Source organism: Artemia sp. Qi Xiang Cuo, chromosome 3 (assembly GCF_049724085.1).
Source record: "Artemia sp. Qi Xiang Cuo chromosome 3, ASM4972408v1, whole genome shotgun sequence".
Taxonomy (NCBI): Eukaryota; Metazoa; Arthropoda; class Branchiopoda; order Anostraca; family Artemiidae; genus Artemia; species Artemia sp. Qi Xiang Cuo.
In genome coordinates, this window is record NC_142796.1 from 42735744 (window position 1) to 42762360 (window position 26617).

General features: G+C 34.4%; 1 protein-coding gene across 1 annotated transcript in view; it reads right to left on the reverse strand.

The window, feature by feature from the left end:
* PAPLA1 (Phosphatidic Acid Phospholipase A1) overlaps nt 1-26617 on the reverse strand; it is a 49630-nt gene that overhangs the window by 12778 nt on the left and 10235 nt on the right. The window contains exons 3-10 of the mRNA XM_089085949.1: nt 26221-26347; nt 21722-21918; nt 20228-20383; nt 15623-15776; nt 11665-11909; nt 9190-9367; nt 3000-3220; nt 97-232 (exon numbers count right to left, since the gene is read on the reverse strand). Coding sequence (XP_088942075.1) covers nt 97-232; nt 3000-3220; nt 9190-9367; nt 11665-11909; nt 15623-15776; nt 20228-20383; nt 21722-21918; nt 26221-26347 — 1414 coding nt within the window. The remainder of the gene's footprint in view (nt 1-96; nt 233-2999; nt 3221-9189; nt 9368-11664; nt 11910-15622; nt 15777-20227; nt 20384-21721; nt 21919-26220; nt 26348-26617) is intronic.

Sequence of the window (26617 nt, forward strand, 5' to 3'; positions counted from 1 at the left end):
ATATATATATATATATATATATATATATATATATATATTTATAAATAATGTTAAAATGGATACAAAAACTAAAGCAAAAAGGGTGGAACTACTAACCAATCGGTGATCCCATTGCGAAGAAACTTGCAGTTTCAAACTCAATTTTCGGGTATTCGATAGATGGCTGTCCGGTCCCTTCTGATGTCAAGTTATAGCCAACGGATGATGTATGAACTTCATGTCCGGCTTCAATCTGTTAAAATGCTGTGATTAAAATTTTCAAGTAAAATCTTAAAACAGTGTTTTACTTGAAGGGAAAATCAACGGCACAACTGAAGAATCAAATAATGCTACAATACTCCGAACCTTTAAAATACAAAGTCATATTGAAAAATGGCCAACTGCTACTACTGTCACGGACAGCTCATCACAGCACCAGGCCAACTAAAAATAAATACGAAAAACTGGCATTTTTCTGAAAACACCTAAAAATGCATTTATCAAAGTTTATGGGGAAGGGGAGGGGGACAAATGTCCCACCACCCTTCCCACAATTGACGCAACTGACATACAGCTCGATTTTTGGCAACCATTTATCTTTAATGGTTGCTAAACGAAACGTAGCCATTTTTGTCAACTTACCACGAAAGAGCCCCAGAGGCCCGTTAACCAGCTCATAGTCAACTAAACAAAATGCAGTGAGTGGCAGAGGCAAAAAGTGTTTTTCAAAATTTAGGGGATGGTGGACAGTTTTGTTGTTTTTCAATGAAGACACTAAAAGAGGCAGTTTTAATAAAAAATACCAAAAAAGGTATTTATCAAAAACTAGAGGCTCTATTTTTGGCAACCGTTCATCTTTGACCCGTAAAACGAGACAATCATTTTACCTTTCTTTTATTGGCTGTGCCCTAGAAAGCGGGACCAAACCGATTTTTTCAGACAGTTTATTGTTTGGTAGTTTTCTAAGTAGAAGTTTTCTTTGGTAGTTTTCTAAACCGGTTTTCTAAGTCACTCAATGGAAAATTACAATGAAAATACACTCTGAATAAGTAATTGGAACTATTTATTCATCGTATAATGTACATAAACAATTGATAATAATAAGTATCTGACTAGGTTAATTATTCAGAATACCTTCTGGATAAGTAGTTCTGAATCAGCAGTCTTACCAGTATTTTCCCAAAGCACCGATAATTTCTACAAAAACAAAAAGAAAAAAACTATTGGTATCTAACTATATCTATTGGCTGATGTAGCTATATATCTATGACATATATTTATATGTATATGTCACGACTTTCAGACTTTATATCTTTCACGGGATGTTGAGGGGAATGTCGAACTAAATCGAAAGACATTATGTGCATCCAGGTTGTCAAAATAACTTGCCTTCAATATTTCAGGGAGGGCTAAGTGTATGAAGATGAAACTTCTTGGGAATAGCTAAGGGTATTAAGATGAACTTTCCGGGAATGTTGAAGGGAATGTCGAACTAAATCAAAAGACGCCACGTGCGTCCAGGTTGTCAAAATGGTATGTCTTCAATACCTCAGGGGTGGCTAAGGGTATGAATATAAACCTTCTCGGGTATGAATGAGGTTACTGAGTTAAAAGTTTCATGGAATTTTGGAAGACGTTGAACTAAACCAAAAGACACTATGTGCATCAAGGTGTTCAAAATGGTGTGTCTTCTATATCTCAGGGACGGCTAAGGGTATTAAAATGAAACTTCTTAGGAATAACTGAAGGTAATAAATTGAAACTTTCAGATTGTTGAGGGGAACTTCAAAGTAAATCAAAAGACATTATGTGCATCCAGATTGTCAAAATGACGTGTCTTCAATATCTCAGGGATGGTTAAGGGTATGAAGATGAAACTTCTTAGGAATAGCTAAGGGTATTAAGTTGAACTTTCAGGGAGTGTCGAGGGGAATTTGAAATATATCAAAAGACATTATGTGCATCTAGGTTGTCAAAACGGCGTGTCTTTAATATTTTTAGGAATGGCTAAAGATATTAAGTTGAGACTTACAGAGAATGCAGAGCTAAATAAAAACATTACGTACATCAAGATTATCAAAATTGTGAGTCTTCAATATCCTAGAAAGGCAGGTTATCAAGTTGAAGTTTTCAGAGACAATTGAAGGGGATGTTACCTTCCAGGAGGATTCTTTCAAGCATATTATCCAAAAATTGAGGCTGAATCAAAAGCTTAGTCCAAGAACGTCCGAAGCTTTCATTTTAAATTGAATGCAATTTATACAATGATTATACTGAACACAGTCAAAGTCAACACTCAGATCACCTTATGCAATTTAATAATTTAAATTATAATCCAATATTTTAATTCTTAAGCAGAAAACCGGAAAAACTTTTAAAAATATTCTTAAAAAAAGCAATAGTAAAAATTAGATAAGCAATCAAAAAAAAAAAAAAAAAAAAATTACTATTTCCAAAAGCTTTCAAAACAGAAGCTTTTAACAGTTCTTTCCAGTCATCTTGATTATTTTAGTGATTCTAATTTATTTTTTGGGTTGATGATTTGAAAAATGAAACCACGGTGTTCAAAACACATCCAGGTTTTCAATAAAAGGCAAATGACAGAATAAGCTTTAGAAGCTTTAAGGGTTGGGGGGGGGGGGATTAGCCAACTCATGTTTGAAGCTTTTCTGTTCGTTTTATGTTTCACTTAAGCATTACTTTGATTTTCTACTCGTTAAGGGATTTATTTACCCATCTACACCAGTATTCATTATCTTTATGTTGTTTATGATTGTTTATTTTTAATTTTTGTTCGTTTCGGGTTTCATTTATTCTTTATCAGTAATTTCTGGTCGTTCCAAGTTCAAATCATCATAGGACTTCATTGCTATTCGCCTTAAGTTTTAATATTGCCCTTTACTTTTCTTTGAAAAAAAGTTTTTGGAAAGTTTTTCAAAATTAATAACTATTATTAATATTAATAACAAATAATTACAAATTATTAAACAATAGTAAATAAATTTAAAAAATCAGTAAACCTTTCGGCGTATTCTTCTTCGGTGAACATCCCTAAGATAGACTTTTAGTCGAACTCGTTGACCAACTGTTAATCCTAAATCTTTAAACTCAGAATCCGCGCATAGCAGCAATGTTTTGTAGTCCAGTTTTTCCTTCACAAAAATTGGCAACAGGTCTTCCATTTGTAGCTTCTTACAGATGTCCTCCATTGATGGGTCGTCGAGTTGATTGTCTTCAGGTGCTGAAATTTAATAATCATAAGAAGCCAAAAGTAAAAACTAATTATTAATTTAATTGAAATTTAATTGTAATAAAATTTGAAAAAAATATTGGATTTAATTTTAACATTATTTATTAATATTAAAATCTTACTTAATTAAAAACGAAAAAAACAGATATTCAAAAAGACTAATTTCATAGTTTAAGGCTATTACAATAGCTTATTGGGCGATTAAAAAACTGCAGCTATTGTTCATTTTAAGCGATTAAGATAGTCTTATTGCTTAGATCGTATTATTTTAACCTTATTCTAAAAATGATTAGTGGATAGTCTTAATTAAACTATTAATTAAGTTAAACTCATTATACTTAACTATACTTATTAATCCTCCATTCTAGGCACTAGTATGAGTAATGCGAAAATTGCTAATAACACAAAGAGGGCCGTTTTCAACTGCAATATCATATGCGACAAATAACTTCAATGCGGATTTCTAGTTTGTGCAGTAGCGTGAATAAGGCTAATAATGCTAAACCAACCACCGTTTTATTTTTGTTATTTATCTTAGCATTGAACTGGTGCCTAGTTATCAGTTCGGAGTGTAAAAAGACTCAAAAGGAGACGAAGGCGTGGTCTCTTCTAATCGTACTACATCCAATGATAAGAAACACGAAGAAGAAACAGTAGGCTAAGTCAGGTTTATACTCAATTATTCAGTTTCATAAACTTATAAAACTTTTTTTCTTATTTCTGTTTCAGTCATTTTTAAATTTTATCATACTTATAAGTATGCGTACTTATTAAGTTTGTTACAGTTACTTGTTGATTTTGTTAAAATTTCTTGTTGAAGATGTACTTTTATCATGTGCTCATTTATATTATCTATACTGTGTCTTTATGATATATAAGCACATGATGTTTAAATTTATATGTTTAATAGTCTTCCTACATTACAGGACTTATGCCCAACTGAAAATTTGATTCACTACTTGTCTTATTATTGCTATGAGCAATAGCGTTCTGTTCTTTCACAAACCAAAATAAAAATAAGATTTAAATCAAATATCTGTAGCTCGAATGTTTTCTTGGTTATATAATTTTTTTCTTTAAGGCTTTTTTATAATTTTCTATTTTAGCACTGTTCTTAAAAAAGCCTCTCTATTAAATATAGCTTGTCCAAAGTGTTGGGTTAAACAGTGGTAAAGAGTAAAAAAGTTGGGTTAAACATCACAAACATTATCAGTGCATAAAAATACGAGAGAAAAAAGCCTCTCTATTAAATATTGCTTGTCCAAAGTGTTGGGTTAAACAGTGGTAAAGAGTAAAAAAGTTGGGTTAAACATCACAAACATTATCAGTGCATAAAAATACGAGAGAAAAAAGCCTCTCTATTAAATACAGCTTGTCCAAAGTGTTGGGTTAAACAGTGGTAAAGAGTCAAAAAGTTGGGTTAAACATCACAAACATTATCAGTGCATAAAAATACGAGAGAAAAAAGCCTCTCTATTAAATAAAGCTTGTCCAAAGTGTTGGGTTAAACAGTGGTAAAGAGTCAAAAAGTTGGGTTAAACATCACAAACATTATCAGTGCATAAAAATACGAGAGAAAAAAGCCTCTCTATTAAATACAGCTTGTCCAAAGTGTTGGGTTAAACAGTGGTAAAGAGTCAAAAAGTTGGGTTAAACATCACAAACATTATCAGTGCATAAAAATACGAGAGAAAAATATTCAGAGAGAGTAAGAAAGAGAAAAATTGACGCGACAATAAAATTTAGGTAATGTTGTCAATAAGAATGCCCTATTATACCCCTCCCCCCGACACAAATTGATTTCCATGGGATACTACCGCTACCACCCAGCACAACAAATCTCGCAGTGAAGTTTACAGAAATAGAAGTACAATGCGATCTGAGTTACTAGCGCTCTAGTTTTCTTTAAATGAGTTGTTTTAGTCAAATCTGAGCATTTTCAGATAAAAGTAAGGTAAAAAATACGGCATTGGAATTTACAGCCCCTACCGGCGGTGCTGATCTTTATTTCATGGCCCTTGAGCCAGGAAGCCAGGAAGTTGGCTTTTTTAAACTCTTTTCTTTAACTTTGCCCTTTTAGGTAAAAAATTCAAAGAAAATTAAATCAAACAGTTCGAGGTAACGAACTGTAAGTAAGGAGCGACCCGGGTCAATAGTAACAGAAACTCTAAAAAACAAAATTTTTATACCAATAGATAAACCAAAAGGATCAGATTTTTATGCTGATTTTAAATATATATGTTTCATCAAGATTAGTCCTACCAATCAAAAGTTACGTGCCTAAGAAAATTTGCCTGCTTTTCGAAAAAAGGGGGAAATACCCCCCTGAAAGCTATAGAACCTTAATGAAAATCGCACCATCAGATTCAGCGTATCAGAGAACCCTACTGTATAGGTTTCAAGAACCTATCTGCAAAAATGTGGAATTTTGCATTTTTTTCCAGAAGAAAGATCACGGATGAGCGTTTATTTGTTTTTTTTTCCCAGGGGTGATCATATCGACCCAGTGGTCATAGAATATCGTGGGAGGGCTTATTGGAACGGAAATTAAAAGTTCTAGTGCCCTTTAAACTGACCAAAAAATGGTGGACAACTAGGCCCCCTCCCACGCTCATTTATTTCCCAAAGTCAACCGATCAAAATTTTGAGATAACCATTTTGTTCAGTATAGTCGAAAATATGATAACTATGTCTTTTAGGATGACTTAATCCCCCGAAGTCCCCGGGAGGGGGAGGCTGAAATTTATGAACTTTAACCAATGTCAACATATAGTATTGGTTATTGGGAAGCATACAGACGTTTTCAGGGGGATTTTTTCCGGTAGTGGAGGGTGGGGTGTGGGTCGCGGGTTAGGTGGAAGGATTTTTACATGGAGGAAGTTTTCATTGGGGAAGGAACATTGATATGAAGAGTGCTCCGGATTTCCCAGCATTATTTAAAAAAATATCAGAAATTAAATAAAAAAAAACAAAAAAAAACAGTTTTTCAACTGAAAGTATGGAGCAACATTAAAATTTAAAACGAACAGAAGATATTATGTATATGATTTGATTCTCCCCCTAGTCAATACCTCGCTCTTTAAGCCAAAGATTTTTTAGTACTTTCATAAGAGCTATTTATTCTAACTAACGGCCTTTTTTATTAAAGGGTCATTTTTAAAGAATTGGAACAAAATTCGAACTTTAGCGTAAAGAGCAAGGTATTGGCTAGGGGGCGAACCCCCTAATATACGTATTAAAAATATATGAATATAGAAGGTCGTTACGTAACTTAATTCACAAGTTACGTATATTTATTACTAATAAAAACGTTCGTAAATAAAATTAAACAAGTTTCGAGTAAGTCATTTGACAAAATAAAAGTGAAATTGATATGCAAATTTTGTTTTAATTATTCATGTACGGTGAGCCAAAATCAAAACCTGCATTAATTCAAAAACGTTCAAAAATTGAATAAAAAAAAAGTTTTTTTAACTGAAAGTAAGGAGCGACATCAAAATTTAAACGAACAAAAATTATTCCGTATATGAAAGGGGCTGCCCCCTCCTCAACGCCTCGCTCTTTACGCTAAAGTTTGACTTTCTCACAAATCTATTTTTTTAATTATTAAAACAGTTTAGCGTGAAGAGCGAGGCGTTGAGGAGGGAACAGCCCCTTTCATATACGGAATAATTTCGGTTCGTTTTTAAGTTTTAAAGTCGCTCCTTACTTTTAGTTTAAAAAAAACTTTTTTTTAAATTTAATCTTCAAACAAAGAAGATCATAAATCGGTTTACACGTGATGCTATGGTGTTTATTATTTTAGAAGAGAAATAGACGTGTTGTCTGAATGAGACGTGAATGAGTTTTTGGTATGTTCATTAAAGTCACAAACAACACAATCCCCTCCCCCTAAATTTTGAAAAACATCTTTTTGTATCTTCAAAAAAAAAAAAAAAATCGAAAAACAATCCTTAGTCCCTTACATTTTCGTGAATTAGCGCCCCCGTTAATCTTGATATCTATCTTTGAAAACGGTGTCCAATTCATAAGCCAAAAAGAAAACGGATATAATTTTTCTACCGTGAAAATGAGAGGCTCTATTTTGTCCTAGCATTCACCGTATCTGTCCTGTATGTCTACAGGGAATTTCCTGTATGGTTACAAACCTAATCTTTCCTTTATGTCTAATTGTCACTTATTTTTCTTGACAAATATTCTGTCACGAGAAATTATAAAAGAGAAACGAGTTTTTCCAAAAAAAAAGGTGTAAAAGGTCGTGATGCAGCTACTAGTTTTATATTTCGTCATGCTACTTAAATATTTAAATGCTCCGTGGTTAGATGTTAAAGCAGGCGTGGTTAGAAAACCCGCTTTTGTTATCTCAAAAAGCCGAATGAAAGCCATTGACTCCAGATACTGTTTTTTCACCTTATTAATCTGTTCTTCTAATTAATATACAGAAGAATATCATATAGGGCTACTTATTTTTAATTTTGTTTTCCCGGATTTTGGTTTCTTTAATTGTCAATATAGAAGAACTGAATGTTTAAGAACGAGGTTCATACCTTGAACGAACTTAAAAAAAACTGAAAATAAAACTTAAAAAAGTTAAGCATAAAAATAACACATTAAACTAAAATAAACACTAAATATGAAATGTAATAAATATATATATATATATATATATATATATATATATATATATATATATATATATATATATATATATATATATATATATATATATATATATAACTAAATATGAAATGAAAAAAAACAAATAAAACATGAAATATATCACAAATATAAGAATTGAAAATAATATAACAACAATAAATACATTAAAAAAGAAATTCACAATTTACTACATGATCTGTCTAATTTTTACGTTCCGGGTTGATAAAAGTTTAGAATAAAACTAGAAACAAAATAAAAACAGAATAAATGACTTTTTTAAAATAAAAAAAGCCTTTTTGAACACAAGGCTTCATACCTGCAACAAACTTGAAAAAGAATAAAAAACAACAAACAAACGATACACAGCTTAAAAATTAAATATCAAAATAAAAAATAAATACAGAATATACTAAAAACTAAAATAAAACTAGAATATAATAACAAAGAAATATATATAATAACACGAATTTAAAAAGAAAGTACCATTTACTGCATTACCTATCTTAGTTGGACGCTTTGGGTTGATGGTAAAAGGGGTAAAGGTAAAGAATACGACACTAGACCCTTAAAGTCCAAACCGGCGGTGCTGAACTCTGTCTCAAGGCCCTTCAGCCAGAAAGCGCAATGGGGGGGGCAGCCATCCTATGCTTTCGCACACCCTTCCTGCTTACCTTCCCATATTTCTACAGGTGCCCTTTTAGAGCTGGGCTGACTCTGCCTAAGCTAACAGAGTCACGCCACTGACCCCCATTCCAAACCAAATAATTTTGGGTTGATAAGAGAATATAGGATAAAACAATAAATAATATTAAAACATAAAAAAAACTTTTTTAATTAAAAGCAATTGAATGTTTGATACTTAGATTCATACCTAGAACCAACTTAAAAACGAATAAAAATAATAAAAATAAGATATAAAAATGGCACTAAAATAAAATAAACACTAAAACATGGAATGAAATAAAAACTATAAATAATAACTAAAAAAATATAACGGGAATTAAAAAAAGAACTTTGCCATTTACCACATCGTCTGACTTAGTTGACGTTACGGGTTGATGAGAGAGTGGATAATAAAATAATAAAAAAATCAAATAGGATAAAAATCTTTTCAAAATAAAATTCCTGAGCAGTTAATACCTGGGTTTATTCCTAGAAATAACTTAAAAAAGAACTTAAAGTGAAAAACATAAAAAGTAAATATAGAAACAACATACTAAACTAAACACTAAATACAGAATGTAATAAAAACTAAAAATAATAACTGAAAAATTAACAAGAATACAAAAAAAGAGCTCTACCATTTACTGCATCATTTGTCTTAGCAGAGGTTTCGGGTTGATGAGAAAGTATATCAAATAGGATCAGAGAGCCCAGGCTGTGCCCACCAAGCGATACTTTTCCACCAAAACCTGGGTTTCTTTCTTTAAAGATTTTGTACATTCTATTCAGTTCACAAACGACTGTAGATACAATAGTCTGAAACGAATAAGAAATAATGAAGAGAAACTTAGAAACATTAAATGTAGTTGTCAAAAAAAGTTTCTGATTTACTGTGTTATTTTATGCAATGGGAAAGAAAGTAATAATTGTTGAAGCAGAACAAGATATTGAAGAAGATAAAAAAAGCGAGAGGCGTGTCCGTTTCTTCCCCAGGGCAATTATATCAAACCAGTAGTCGCCAATTATCGAGAGAGGGGTTATTCAAACAGAATGGACCGCTGTGGACCATTTATTCAGTAAAACCCTATTGATTATTGCTAAGGCTAGGGACCCCCAATTATTTATCAGATAAATATTCTTTTCATAATTTCTCCCTTCTCTTTCTACGTTGAAATTTTTTAGTTATTTAATTAATTAAGGTTAAAAAATCCACAAATGGGGATGACTCACTCGGTCGGCCAGACCGAGTTGTTCATGCTTTTGGCTCAGGGGGCCAGAGGAAATAAATTAATTAGTTCCTGTTGGCAAGTCATTTACCTCGTGGCCACTGCTCATTCCAGATTGATCAGACCACCGGAGGATTACAACCCCTGTAAATACTTGAAATAGAGTTGTGTTTTGTGTTTTCAATTCTGTCTAATGATTCGAGATTAACAGTCGACCAGCCAGATACAGTTTTTCATGCCGTCTAGCTCACTGGAGTCGGAAGGCGTAAAGTAACTTATTCTTGTTGGAAAAGCGTTTACCACATGGTCACGCTCACTCCCGATTGGTCAAAACAGCTGAGGAATACCCTCCCCCCATAAATACTTCAAGAATAGTTTTGTTTTCAATTCTGTTTCGTGATCCGAGGTTAATGGTCGATCGGCTCGACAGAGTTTTTCAGGCCGTCTGGCTCAGTGGAGTCGGACGGCGTAAAGTAACTAATTCCTGTTGGAAAGGTGTTTACCTCGTGGTCACTGCTCGTTCCTGACTGATCAGAACACTGGAAATTTACACATCCTGTAATTACTTGAAGAAGAGTTATGTTTTTATGTTCTCAACTCTGTTTCATGATTCAAGACCAATAATAAATTTCCCTGATTGTATTTCCGACTATTCGTTTTTTTTAAGTACAGGCCAGAGCATTGCACATCAGCTAACAAAGCGTAGCCCAGTAGATTTTATTTGCTAAAGCGCCAAGAATAAATGCATTTCAAAAGATATCGTTATCAAAGTCTTCAGCACCAACTGAAAAAAAAAAGAAAGAAAGAAAAAAGACAGATCACTGGCAAGCCATTTGCAACTCTCCTTCAGCCATTGCACTTCCTGGCTGAAGGGCCATGAAACGGAGATCAGTGAGCTTTCCCTTGAAGGTGTAATTGTCTTTGGGAATAAAGAGATTGTTAATATTAAATTCTTACAGACGAAAAGCATTCTCAAATTTAGCAAACTACTTTTTCTTGCTTATTTTCACGGTTATACGTGGCAACACTGACAAAAATATGATGACACCCCATAAAACTTTATTGTGTTGAAATAACCACAAGAAAAATCTTTGATATTCGCGATTTAAAGATATGAACAGACCTAAAATGGGTTCAGGGTATAAAAAGTGGTTTTAATTTGCATGTCCTTGGTATTTTAAGGGTTTCAAGCATCTATGAGGTAATTAGAAATTACATAAATACCACACACCTTGTTTTTTACCTCGTTTAATGATCTAATTAACTCAGGTAATCGATTTAGATTTCTCGTCGATTTCTGTCTCGTCTACGCGCAACTTCACTAATCTAAAGTCGCATTTTTTAGCCTTTTTTTTTAATATTAGGTACCTATTTGACTTTCTATATATCAAACTACTATAACTGCAACATTAAGCCGCTGTGGGTTTATGCCATCCTAGCTGCTTAATGCTTTCAATTTCCATGATGAAACGGCATTTGAAAGTAAATACATATGATGCAATTACTAAAGCTGCCGTACTAAGTAGTAAGCATTCGGATATTAGAAAAAAATAAACTTCTTCCATTCCATTGTCTTGAAAGCATATACTTTTCATAGTTAGTGCTTTTCTTTCTTTTTCTATGTGTTTTTACGCCACTATTTTTGTTATTAGTTGGTTATAAATAAAATATATTTCGAAGGGCAAGCCTTTTTGCATGTTGCTGCAGTTAAGGTAGGAAGTGAGGTTAGGTCAATTAGGGGAGTGCCTGGTTGTCCTCTGATCTCGAAATAAATGTTTTACACTTTTCAATGTGGAATTGTTATTGTTTTCAAATAATTCGCTTTTGTAAAAAACAAACGGATAAACAAAAATAAATCTAGAATTATAAAACAATATTAAAAGTTACCTCACAATACACTGGTGACGTATAAAACAGAACATCCAGGACAGTATCATTTGCAAAATGTCGAAGTTTTGGTATCGATCCAAGAGTAATCGGCTTAAGTCGCTGATCGATTCCTGTCTCGTCTCCATGCAACGGATCATGCCAATTTACAGGAAGGAATTCAATCCTGTTGACAGCACCAGAAATAATTGAATTGCCAAAGTTATTAGATAACAAAGTGTCAGATATTTCACGAACATAGTTAACTAGAATGTAAATACAGAAATATACAATGATTCCATTCCAATTTCAGGTTTGTACCTATGTACAGAAAACCCGTGATACTGAATGCGATTAATCAAAACTAGATCGAAAAACAGGAGAAAAATATATACAGATAAACCAGGTCAACCAGGTTTGCCAAAACAAAAAGAAAAAGATCCCGTCTAGTCAACCAGCCACGACAATTTCTCTAAACTTCACTAGTACAAAATTCCTAAAATACTAATAAATACTTTTATCCATTTGTTACCGTATTAGTAGTGCCATTAAAAGATATATTTTTTCAATTCAATTTGACATTATGCTATAAACAATACTAAAATCTCTTCACAACATCCTGGTGATACTTAAGAAAAGGCAATTCATTACCGCGTCATTATAAAATGTCCTTTTCACATTGATATGATCAAAATTTCAAATATGGTATTTTTGTACAAAATGTGGCTGGCTGTTATGGGTCAAGATATATACAGTGGTAACAGCATATCTTGTTCATTTAAAATTTCTGACGCAATCTTTTGTCAGATTTACTCCTCCGTACATACTTCTACTCGGAGGACTCACTCCTCCTAAGAATAAATACGTACAGTGTTAACGACCTATCTTGTTCTTAAGCAATGCCTGATACAATTTCGGATTTATTTCTCCTCATATACTCCTACGTGGAGGACTTACTCCTCCACAGCATAAATACAATCAGAGGGTAACGGCCTATTTTGTCCTTGAAAGTTTTTGATGCGACTGTTTTCCGGCTCTACTCCTCCGCAAAGACTTCTTCGCGTAGGATTCACTCTTCCACAGCATAAATACATAAAGGGGTACCTATCTGGGTCAGTAAAAATTCCTGACGCAATCATTTTTCGGATTTGCTCCTCCGTACGCGCTTTTGGGTAGACATTATAGTGATAAATGCTAAGAAATGAATGGTAGGAGTAGAATGCTCTTAGTACATATATCTAGTATATTCTCTGACAAGGAGTTCCACTTTGGAGATTTTTCTTTTGACTTGATACAACAGAGGGTCATCAACTTTAAAACTTCATGTGTACACACTCAGATTTTAAGAGGTCGATTTCCAAACTCCAAGACTCAAAAATCGACCTCCAAAATATAGAATCCAAGAGCAAAGCCTCCTAGCAGGAAACCTTAAAACTTCAAGTTTGTACTCTCAGAGCTTAGGAGGCTAACTTCCAAAACTCAAAGACCCTAAACTCGGCCATCAAAACCTGGAATCCCAGAAGACAGTCTCCAGAGTTGCGATGGTTCACACTTTTAGTCACATAGCCAGTTGCTCCCCTCTGATGTCTATCCGAATCAAGTATTCAGCAACAGATTATTTTTGTTTATTTATTTTTTTAAGGCAAATTTAAAACCACACCAACAAGGAATTGGTGAAAAGAATTTTTGGACCGGAATTCTAGAGAACCGAGATTCTTTTGACTTGATATTACTGATGGCGTTCAACTTCAGAACTCGTTCACTATCACACCTTAGGAGTCCAACTTCCAAATCTACATGATCTAAACTCGCCCCACAAAACCTGAATCTCGGAAGAAAGCTTCCAGAGTTGGAGCCACTTGGTTAACATGTTGTGCACACTCGGAGTCACCTCCTCTACGATAACTATCCAAAATAAGATATTCAATAGCAATTTTTTTCCAGAAAATTTTTAGCCGCATCAAGGAAAAGGAATTCTTAAACCAGTATTGTATTATTTTGACTTGATATTACTTAGTTAGGGGAATCGACTTTCAAATTTAAGGTGGTACCCCACAACTTACTTCTTCAAACTTTCAAACTCCAATACTCAAAACTGGGAATCACGGAGGACAGCTTACAGAGTTGTGAGGCTGTTCACTTCTAGTCAATAGCTCCTCCCAATATACGTCCCAAATAAAACATTCATAAGTACTTCTTCTTTTTTTACAGGCAATTTAGAGCTACATCAGGGAAAAGAATTATAAGAATTCTTGGATCGCCATTTTAGAAGGCTAAAAACAAGGAAAAAAAGGAAGAGGACTATAATATAAGAACCTGATCGATATTTCAAATGTTGAGACATAATTTTATTCATAATTTTGAAATGCGTCAAATAAAAATAACTACCGATATTCATAGGCCTTTTCAGAGACGGAATTACTTTAACATGTCAAATATACGAAATCGAAATCACTGCATACGATATACCGTTTGCTTCTTTGTCCATGTTTTTTCTTCATCATAATATAGAAAATAATTTCAAGGCCACATTGGCTTGATGATTGGAGTGGCGTTGGATACTCATTGGACTAGAAATGGGGGCAGCACCCTCTGAATCGAACTTGAGCGGCGCTCTAGTTGCAATGCTGACTACAGAGCAAGAGCACTTACAAATACTTGAAAACAGAGTATATCTTTTATATAAAGAAATTATCATTTAAAGTATTAAAGTGCTCGTTTGATTCAGCACCTATGTCTTTTTCTTATCTTAACAACAAAATAATTTCAAGACCGGAAGGGGTAAGTGATAGGAGGGGCGATGGTTACTCATTGAACTTGAAATGGGGGCAGCACCTTCTGAATCCACCTCAAGCGTCACCCATGCTAGTTGCACCAATGACTACAGTACAAGAGCATAGATACTTGAGAACGGAGAATATTATTTATTTTTATAACACATTTTTTATTCTTTTTGTTATATGTTTTATTTATTTTATAAAAGTATATATTACTTGCTTTTTTAATTATCATTCAAAGTATAATAAATGAAGGTACTAGTATGAAATACCCCTACCTAACATTCTTCTACTATGTTTTTCCGACGCTCAATCTTAATGAAATATATCTAAGTATGATAAAAATATAATACTTTACAAAAAAATTTAGGCTATATTTTTGCACATTAGGGGGAGGGGGTGGGAGTAAAGCATATCGGGTCTGCAAGCCTAATGTGTTAGGTACAATTATTCTCTATATTATGCAGTTTGAATTGTATTCTAACTTCACAATGTCCAATTAATTTACCCCTCCCCCTTCCTAATGTGCAAATATATAACTCAAATTATGCATTTTCCATTTATTCTGTTACTTCTCTTTGTCTTGTCTCACGCTAAGTCTATTCTGCAATGCGTCAATAAATGAACAACTTGAGCGATAGGGCATTTATCATACAAGTACCGGTAGCCGTTGCAAGTATAGTCTACCTGGAAAAGACATTACCTAAAATAAGCAACAGCCTGGCCAACTAGATACTTGCTTATTTCTTACAAAATTCTAATTAATCGGAATGCAAAAAGAAACGAAAATGAAGAAACATTAAAATATTCATTGCAATTTTTGGAAAAAAGAGCCAAATAGAAAGAATAAAAAATCACTTCATATATCCAGTTATTAAGTTTAAGGTCAAAGTATAACTTGAACCGAATCTTTGGTACCAGGATTTATTGGCAGCATTTCAAAGTAAGACATTGAAAGGTAGTACAGGACAGATTTGGCCAATTCGGCCAATCTAAGTTTCTAAAATTACATTATTCTAAATTCTTGTTTCTAAATCTCTTGTATTCTAAATTCAAGAAGCCCTTTTCTCTTTTCAAGATAAAATAACTAGATAAGACATAATTTAAATAGAAGATATCAACAAGAACTTTGCACATTTTATAGCAACAAAACAAACGGATCAAAATGCAAAATCTACATTTTGTGTGCAAAAACAACTCACCAACTTCGACGACTGGTCGAAACTTGAAATCACAAACGGATCCTATTCCATGAACAAGGAACACTAAATGATCTACTTCTTCCGTTTCATCATCTGGTAGTTTTTGACATTCAGCTATTGACCTTTTCACAGAATTGGTATGATGTAATACACCCTTAAAAAGCCGATAAATTAAATTAGAAGAGTCAACCATTGAAAAAATCTGTTGTCCCACCTACTAACTTTTGCTTATTCTCTTGTGTTTGTTTTAATTTTTGTCTGCTGATAATTCTATTATTTTCTTTTCAATTTTTATCAGGAAATGAGAGGTAATCTTTAAGAAATCAGATTTCTTAAAGAAGGAGCCAGTTGCTTCCCATGCAGCATTATTATTTTTACTATTTACCGGCCACTTCGTATTGAATAGATGGTCTTAGGAGCTTAAAAAGGGGCTCATTTGATTATAATTCAAAGTTCCAATGTTTTTTTAAGTATCGAAAGGGATTGGAGGGCAGCTTGCTCCCTCGTGTGCGGATTTTGCTACCCAGACAATCACTATCGCACCCCCCCCCCCCCAAATGAATTGGATAAGTATTCAAAATTAACCATGTAGTTTAAAATTAACATTAAAAGTAAAGGTAAAAGAGGTTAAAAAAAATACGGCTCCACGAAATGATATGACCCATCAGCCCTCGGAGCAGGGACCGTAAATTTTGTATATTGCCGATTACTTACAGATAAGTTTTATAGTAGACAAATGAGAGCATCCTGATTCTGGAATGTCTGATTGGATCGAAAATTTTATGCGCCATTCCCTGGGCAAGAGGAGCACACATATTTTTAGGATAGAGAGGGTGTTAGGGGGCCGGGAGAAGTACTAGATATTTAATTTTACTTGAAAAAGTGAAGATTTCTTCGGGTAGGAGGAGGGGGGCCTTGGAAACGGAACATCTACCGAAGCGTAATGTTATGTTTCAGCAAAATCTGGTATAAAGTTCTAATATTAAGGCCTATGTACGTAATACTTAATACTTAAGAGTGTGTTTCCGACTTGCATCTTTCGGATATTTAGAGCAAATTCTACTTTTCGGGTAGGCGGAAGGAGGGGGGGGGGAGTCTTGGAATAGGAACAAATACCGGAGCGTAATGTTATGCTTCAGCAACATTTGGTGGAAATTTCTAATATTAAGAGCTATATTGTAAAAATAATTAATAGTTAATGTGAAAAAGACCCAGCAACTGAAAGGTCGAATCCACCATCAATGGCTCTGGAGGATCGTTATTTTCGTCATTACTGGAGGATTGTCATTATATAATATATTATTATATACAGAGGATTATATTACATATATTATTCCAATATTACCGAATATTAAATGTTAATCTCTTTAAGTAATATTCATTATTGTAATGCTTAAGATTCAAGACAAAAATATCCAAATTCAGATACGGAATTGGATGCAAACTTTTGTACGCACCCGGACGTCTTTTCAGACTAATAGCATGTAGGTTAGGCAAAGTTTGCTTTCCTAGGCACTTGCTGATTCTTTATGGGCAAATTAGTCAATCAGCCACTGATCACTGCTTACTCAACCTGTGTAATTAACCTATGTGACCGAAGCCGATTTTATCAATTTCAAACAGAAACAATCCAAAATTCTTTACTGACAGATTAATTTCCTGTGCATAAGTTAGCTTCCTCTTGTCTGATTACTAACACCTATATTAAGCAACAATTATCTTTCATAGACAATTCTTCATTAGCCAATTACCTAATAGCCATTACCACTGCTTACCACATTACCACAACTTCTGTAATTAACCTATGTGACAAAAATAGCTCGAAAATTTGGATACCACAAACGGACATTTCAACATTTTGTATGTTCCATTTTTCGTACGATCTACACAATTCTACAAAAAAAAAGAAAAAAAAATAGTTACACAGCTAAAAAAAAAATTCGCTTAACGCAACTTAGCAACAATGTTGCATGACCCTCTTCAGCTTAAAATCATTTTATGATTTTTGTTTAAATGGAAACAAGAAGAAAAGAGACTGGTACTGCACATTTAGCAAAAGCCAAGTGCAGAAAGAGGAGATAAAGAGAAGCAAAGAATCAGGATATTTTTAGTCCTTAAAATTACAGTAAACTTGACTTTATGAATATCATTTTACTTTAACACTTTCATTACTATTTCATTTACAACCAATACTAACTCACAGCAATGCGCCATCAGAGCCAACACTGATACATGGCCGAACACAGCAACAACGGGCCAATACAAATGTATACGTTTCAACTTTTCTCTATTCAGAGATTCGATATTTTCAGTTCAAAGCTCGTCTCTCAACTCATTTGGCATACCAGTGACAAACTCAAAAAATTGTTTAGCATCTATTCAGTAAATTTCTTACAACAGTTTTTGCCCCACTTCATTTTTTGCTTCCCCTTAAAATACGGAAAAATATTTGACCTCTCACGACCAAAAAGATTAAAAGCACATCATTACAGTTTTTATCCTGTTTTTGTCTTGCTGTCTTTGTTTTCTTTTTTATTTCATTTTTCGCTTTTTTAAGTCGGTTTCATATAATTGACGCAGCTACTTTCGTTTATTTTCTTTTCCAGCTTTCTGACCTGTTTTTATTTGTTTGTTTGTTTTTTTTCAGCGTAAATACAAGCTTTCGTTTTAAGTTGTTTTGGTCTTTTTTTATTTTTCTTTCAGCTTTGTCTTACCGTACTTTTAGTTGAAAATGCGAATTCAGCCAATTAGAGCTTGTTGTCCGGATTTCTGCTTATATCATTTTGGTTAATTTTGTTTTTGTATTTTTTATGTCGACTTTATTTACTTGACTAAGTACTTTTTACTGTCTTCTTTCTTATTATTAAATTTCTTTTTTTTTAATTTCCTCAATTCTTCAGTAAAACTCTTTATCACGGTCATGGGTTCCAGCCCCAGGATTTTTTCCACTGGTAAAAAGTAAAAATATAAAAAAAACATTCTGTATTGGGTAAACTCCACTTTTATGGAAAAATGACATTAAATTACTTTAAGCACCAGGTTTCACTTTATTACTTTTGTTCACTCTATTTTCTTATAGATCACCTAAGGAACCTTTAACTAATCCTTTTGACATAAAAAGTAGGCGATTTGTACGAGATAAATTCTAAATGTTTTACAGAGGAATGCGAGGGGTCCATCCGCCGCAAGGTTGTCCTAAAGGACCAGCCTTGTATAGGATGTGCAAGACCATGTATGGGATGTACAGGATCGTTAAATGGCTACACAGTTTAAGCTTCAATGGGATGAATTAGAGATGACAACATTAGTAGTTGAAACTTCCTATGATTGGGACCAAGTATAGTTTTTTTAAGAACCTTATTTCACTAATAGGGAACGCCACGCCTACCCCAAATTATCTAAGGTTTTCCCTAAAATTTCAGCTGTCTCTGTCAATGACTTTAACCCGGTACGAGGAGTAAACAAAACCAAATTTTAGATTTAATAATTTCATGGTTTTCAAGAGGACGTTTTAGAACGTCCTCTTGAAAGTCCTTCTTTGTCGAATGTCCTAATAAACATCCAATATTTCTTACAGGGGATGACCAGTCCTTCTCCTTTTGTGCGGGCAAGCATATGAATACGATATTTTATGTTGCACTTAAATTATTTCTGTAATAGAAGGGAAGCTGTCACCCCATCGCCCAAAATTCAGACAAAGTCTAAAAAGTTCCACAGAACGAAGGGAGGATAGGAGGGAAATTATTCCTCCCCCTTCCTCCTTCTTTAGTTATCTGAAGACGCAATAAAACTAGAAAATTTGAGTCGAAAATTCCCTTTATGAGGCTTCACAGACTTTCTGAGGCATAGTAATCAAAACGGAGAAGTATGCAACTAAATCTCACAAGATGAAAGAAATACAATATAAACAGAATAAAAAAATGGATAGATTAAGGCCGTATCCAGAGGGGGGGTTGACCCTCTCCTCCCAAATGTTTGTCCGACTCGTAAAAACTGTGACATAAATGCATATAAACAAATTTTGATTCATTTTTTAAAGTTGTGATTTTGTAACCCCCCTCCCCCTAATTAAAGAAAATCCTGGATACAGGCTTGAGATAGATCCAGTAAAAAATTTTTATAAAAAATATAAAATATAAGAAACTAAAACATAAGGAAAAGTAGAATAAAAAGAAAACAGAAAATAACACGAAAATAGAAAAAAATGGAAAATAGAATAGAAAATAGAATAAAAGAATAAAATATAGAAATACAAAAGATAAGAAACAAAAAGAAAAGTTAGAAATTAAAAAAGGGAGAAAATTAGAATAGACAGAAGACAAAAAAACAAAATAGAAAATAGACAAAAAATGGAATATAAAACAGAAAATAGAATATAAATTTAGCGAACATAAAAAACCTAGAAAAATAAAATAAAAAGAAAATAGAAAATAACATAGAAAATAACTTAGGAAACAGAAAAAAACAACAAAAAAGAAGAAAAAATCAAATGGAAGATAAATATAAAATTAGCGAACATAACATGAACAGAGCGAACCAGCACCAGCAACAGATTGGCCACGTCCATGCCTAACAATATAAATAAATCACCCATTTAGTTCTTGCCTGTGTATCTGGAGATGGTGGATTTTCAGCATAGAATGTAGATGCATGCAGGTACTGTATAAAAGAGTTGCAGGCGTTAAGACTCACGACCTCCCCACTACCAATGTCAACGTGTCGCTGCCACTGATTAGTCAAACAGCACTGTCGATATTCCTCCTAGGAAAAGGAAATATATCTATAATATATACTATGAAATATATATACCTAGGAAATATCGCGCGTTTCTGTGACCTTAAAAGAAAGGAAATTCAAGGACAATACCCCTGCGGAAGATTCCTCCTCCCCCCTTCCCCTTGGAAAATTCCCCAAGCATAAATAAAGATTTTTATTTTAAAAGCATTTGAAAAACGCCATTCGAAAAATTCTTCCTGTGGACCATTCTCCCGGAAGTTTCCCTCCCTTCCGGCAGAAAACCCCCCCCTCCGCGGATAATTCTCCCTGACAATGCTCCTTGATTGGAGAATCGAGTCTATAAATAAAAAAAAACAAAAACAAGATAACGCACTGAATCGATGAAAACGAACACCGAATGTTTTTTCAAACGCCATGCTTTCTACAATAGAATTAACGAGGAAGAACTTGGAAATATCCTCAAATCACAGACTTCCTACAATGCTCCTCCACTGGCAACCAGAAGGCCCCTGTCATCGAGGAAGACCAGCGAACCTGCTCCTTAGAACGTACTAACGTGACAGAAGATCCCTCCAGGAAAGTCTCATCCAAATGTGGGAGGACATCTACACAGCAGACCACTGGAGAGATGTTTGGAGGCTACTCATTGACGCTCTGTGCCACTGGAAGCACTGGAAGAACTAAGGTCTAAGGTAAGACTCAAAATGTTTTGCAATGGTTTGTCGTTTACTAGGCTAGAATTTCCTCGAGGTGTTCCACTCCACAAGATGACCCTATAACACTCTTTAGAGTCATGATTGTGATTAGAAAATTCGATTAACTTCCACTCTGACATCTCTTTGAGACCCGAAAAGCGGGTTTTTCTTTAGGGGAAAAGGGAAAAAGACAGTGAAACGGTGGAGCGCCGACTCACAACACAGGAATAGTTCCAGCAATTTATACCCAACTTATTTTTGTCATGAAATTTCGACAGGGAGAAAAAAACAAGAACTGGTTAATCATGTGACAAACCTATTAATTATTAAAACAAGAGCAAGAATTTTGATATATAGAGTAGGGGGAGGGGATAAACCCATCTCCTCTATTTCTACTTCCAAGTACGTGCCTATCAAGGCATAAAACCAAAAGATACCACAAGTAAGATACTTTTAAGAGTAAATAACGAAATAAAAATTCCGATTTCCGATAGCAATTTCCACTGCTTATAAATTTTTGCATTTAAATGGTGGCTGAAAATGAAATATATCCCTTTTATTGATTCTTTGGAATAAAAAGAAATTGATGCGTACGTAAAATACAAACCATTTCGACAAAATGTGTTGACAATCGAATAGATAGTCGTGATCAAAAGTTTCAAGTTACCTCGATTTTAGCAGACACTGCTTCATCAAAGGGAGTAAATTTGCTTTCCAAATGCTTCCTAAAGAACCACCCACTTCTTCTAACAGGATATGGTTCTTCTGACCAATACACAGGGTAGCACAAACGATCACCAATGTGGACGTCATAACGGTTACCCATCACATGTACTTTGTCTCTAGTTTCTATACCATTCATTGCTATAATAAAAGAAATTAAAAAATAAAACAAAAGGTAAGAACGTTTCCAAATATAGGGTAAACATTTTAAATCAAAGTAGGCAAAGCTCATATAATGAGAAGAATCTAAGTTGCCCAATTGTCTTCAAAGTCCTGTGGACAAAGTCAGTCATAAATCTTTGAAAACCTTTTATTTGGGGTGTCCAATTGCCTTCAAAAGGCTCACAGAAATTAATAGACTATTTGGATTAACCCTATTCCATGACTATCTATCTTAGCTCTGCCCTAGGATGGATGGATGATAGACTATCTATCAACAAGTGAAATGGCATCATTTTTATACATTTTTGAAAAAGGCTTAGTACCCAAGGTAGCCTCAGTTTGGAGAACGAAAAGCCTTCGACCCCCCCCCCCCCTCCCTTACTGTCTCATCACAGAGTTCGTGGGAAAAGGCTGTCAGGGTTTTCTTCATACCTCACTAGCCGTTTTATCGTTGCTGAAACTTCGGACAACCAAGTTCCAGTTCATTATGGAGTGCCTCAAGGTTCACTTCTTCAGCATTCACTATTCCTTATTTAAGTCAATGACCTCTGTTGGCTTTTTAGTACACAATGCCAAACCTCTGCTGCATATGTCAGAAATGTATCATAAAAATATGATTATCAAATCGCACCAATAGGTGCCTCCGATAAGAGTGAAGAAACGATCGCATTCGCTGATTACAGTACGTTAGGGGCATCAGCTACAAATTAACAATCCCTTATACTAAAGTTACAAACGATGGCGGAAAAAATTTATCATTGGTTTAACAGTAATCTTTTAGCTGAGAATGTAAAAAGTCGTAACCTGTTTTTTTCCTGTATAGGTTAAAGTTGTTCTACAGGACATGCATATCCAACCGTATGTAGGTACAGTAGGTAAGAGTTGTCCAACTGTAGGGGAGCTTCCTACATCAAAAGGTCCAGTATGGTGGCCACCTGACCGATACGTACAATTCCTTGGACCTCTTCTGGATGAAAATCTTATACTCCAGCAGCATATTCAGATGATAAGTCATGGTTTCAAGAGGAGCGGTATCACACGGAAGCTTAAACATAGATTTCCTCTTTCTGTTCTCCATCTTTTATACTTATCTCTCATTTATCCTTATCTATACTAGTGTCGATCTGCATGGTTGTCTACTTTCTCCTCTTTACTTTTCCCAGTCAGTAATCTCCACCTGAAAGCCGCAAAAATTCATCAGTTCACCCCACATGCTCCAGTCCATCTGTTAAAGATGAAGGATATCTTTAAACTTTCGCTGCGTTCAATGGCATTCCAGTATTTCTACGCAGATCTCCCATCATGTGTTACTTGCATGTTTCCACGTGTCAGTAAATTCAAGCCATATGCAGCTCGAAATCAGGAGGCTATACTGGTTCCTTCCACCCCTTTAGTGTATTCAGATTTTGGCCTGACCGTTGCTATTGGGCGTGCCTGGATATCGTTTCCTTATTGGACTCGGGACTCCCATGCCCTCGGTTCCTTTAAAAACACCCAAAAAGAATTTTGTTAGAGAAGAAAATTGAAAATTAAAATAATTAAATAAAGTAGTATTAAAGAGGATAACTAATGGAGTTGAATTATTTTAATACCTTTTATGAAGTTGGCGTTGGTACTTGATGTTGATGATGAAATGAGATATGTTGATGTTGAAAGGTGATGCGGGGATCGGTTGTCTTCGTCTGAGCATTGAGTGTGTAAGCCTCTTATTTATTTTTGTCTAAGCCTAGTTCAGTACGAATTATTAAAATATATTGCTAAATCTGTTTCCAGTGGCCTGGGGCCTGTTCCCAGTTAACAGGCCCCTGGGCCCTTTGAATGTTTTTGGAATTTGAAGTTTTTGATATTTAAAGAATAATAGAACTTGAACTTGAAAGCATATTTAAGATTGATGGCATTCTGAATCAACTTTATTGCTGATGAGCTGGAGGACAGATGGAAATACGTTGACGACTTGTCATTAACGGAAGTTGTATCTGAAGATTCGAAGAGTAATGCTGCTGGTTTCATCGACCAAGTTACCTCAGAGGCGACTGAACTAAACATGGTCGTGAATAAAGACAAATGCTCGGTCACGACATTTTGTATTCTTCGGAATACTCAGCCGTCTTTCGAACCTCCTATCGCTTCCAAGCTAATAAGTCTTAAATAACTTTACTTGGTGTGATGATTTCTTCTGACCTGTCATGGTTGGAGAATGCAAAGAAAATTGTAAAAAAAGCTAACGGTGCAATGCAAATTCCAAAAACACTAAAAAAATTTCGAGTTCCTAGGGACAATCTGAAGCTAAAATTTTGCACTTTCATACGGCCCTTAGTTGAATATACTGGTCCGGTTTGGCACTTTGCCCTTACCCAGGATGAAACTGATAAAACAGAACGAGTTCAGAAGAGATCACTGTAAATCATTTATGGCGGTTCCCCTCTACCTTACTCCTTTTACCTCAAAGAATTTAAGCTTGAATCTCTTTCTTCCCGCCGAGAAAAATTATGCCAAGGATTTGGCTCCTCCCTCCTCCAGCATCCCATCTACCGATCATTCCTTCCCCCACCTTTTGTCCCTATAAGAACTCGTCCCCCCAGGGAAGTGGCTTAGAAGGTTCCGAAACTGACCCCAGTCCACTGTAACACCATGCGCTACAGTAGAAGCTTTGTGCCAAGCTTTGTGAACTGTTACAATGGTCTCTAGTGTTTTTATTCTTTAGTTTATTTTATCCTTACGAAGTTTTATCAGACAACTTTATTTTACTATTTATGACTAAGAGACATCATATTTGGGCTGTGCCCACGAGAGCTATGTCTTGTTTTTGAATTAAATGAATTTGAACTTCAAAGCCCATTGATAAATTTTTGGCTAAAAAGTGTAAAATTAGTACGGGTTCTTCGGTTAACAATTTAAATGAGTTATACTATTTAAAAAATTAAAGGAACAGTATGTAAAAATAATACTGTAAAAGGTAAAGAAAGGAGTAGTAGATAAAAAGAATATACTATTACCAGTTAATACCAGTTAATTACCAGTTAATTACCAGTTAATAAGCACGAAGCTTGTATTTATTTTAAATACAATTTTGCCGGCCGGAAATAAGAATTTTTAAATTCGAATTGAAGACAGAACCGAACTCAATATTCACCCACGTATGAAGACACTTTCTTCCCTCGGGCGATGTGACGGCTGAGGCAAAAAACAACTCACGTCACAACCTAACTCTAGCGTTATCCTAGTATTCGACCAATCATTAGAGCTAACATAGTGTTAGAATCAACGTTTTGACATACCATACGCATAATCTTGATACACAAAAAGTAATGCGAACGATTAGAATCTTTAAAATTAGCAGATATAATTTTGAAACCTAATGATAAATTACATTTAATTTTTCATAAATGAACTTAATTTATAATGTTGATTTAATTGATTAACTTAAATTTCAGTACAAGAGGACTGAGCTTCAGTAGGTGAAGCGAATTCTAAACACATTAATACTGCATTTACGTATTATTACCCCCCCCCTGAACACTTCTCCCTACGGAAATGCAATACCTCCACCCCCTGATTCACACAAGAAAATTTTTTTTTTTATATATTTGTATTGACATTCATACATTTTTTTACCTAGTCAATTCGTGAAACGGTGCCCCGAAACTACACAAAGGAAAAACAAGTGTACTTTACCAAAATTCAGTCCAAAATAACAATACTTTAGTGAAATATCTTGCTAAAATCACTGTCGAAGTTCAATTGACCCGTTCTGCCAACCTGCAAGGTCACTAATTAATTAAACAATTGCTGCAAACAAATTTGATACAAATAGAAGATAAAGTACAATGCAAAATTAACCCTGGTGGGGACGTTTAAGAACAGTAATGACGTGATTGATATTCACTCACCCTTATTCAACTGTCAATCTTCAGGTTCACTTTGGCCAGTTTTTGGGTCTGTAATTTCAATCGAAAGACGATTTAATAAACAAATATTAAAGAGACTGGGATTGCTCATTTAAAGATATAAGATCACTTAGATAGATAACTTAAATCTGATCTAATTTTGAAACCCACTGATAAATTACATTTAGCTGTCGGATTTCACATCACCTGAGGAAAACCAAATGTCTTCATATGTGGACAAACATTCGATTTGCTTTGGTTTTTGATCTGTGTTGAAGAATTCTTTTCTCCTGCCGACAAGTTTGTCGTTTGATATTTTATCCTTCCCACTGAAACCAACTACTAACTCCACAGTGCTATTTCTCTACTTTAAGATTTCTAATTTATACAACACCTTTAATACATGCTTCTTCTAGAAGAGTTGAATCTTTTTTTGAGAACGGATTCCAAATTTCTTTCCCAGTGGGGTCTTTCTTACAGTAAAACCAATGATGATCGACAGGAACATATGAAGCTTCTAGCTACAAAATTAATAATACCAATTAAAAAACTTAATTAAAAAATTTATGATTAAATAGAGGGTGGTCCAAAAAATAACCAGAGGGAGGAATAGATAGACAAGTGCCATTAATCTACCCAGTGACAAAGTGACAGTCAGTGTGGCAGACATGAATCCCGAGATTTTAGAAAGATTGGTATACATGTGAATTATATTTCACAAGCTGGGTTGCTTTAACCATTGAAATTATCCTTTCAGATTATCTGAAAATAGCCACACAAAGAGCAATAGA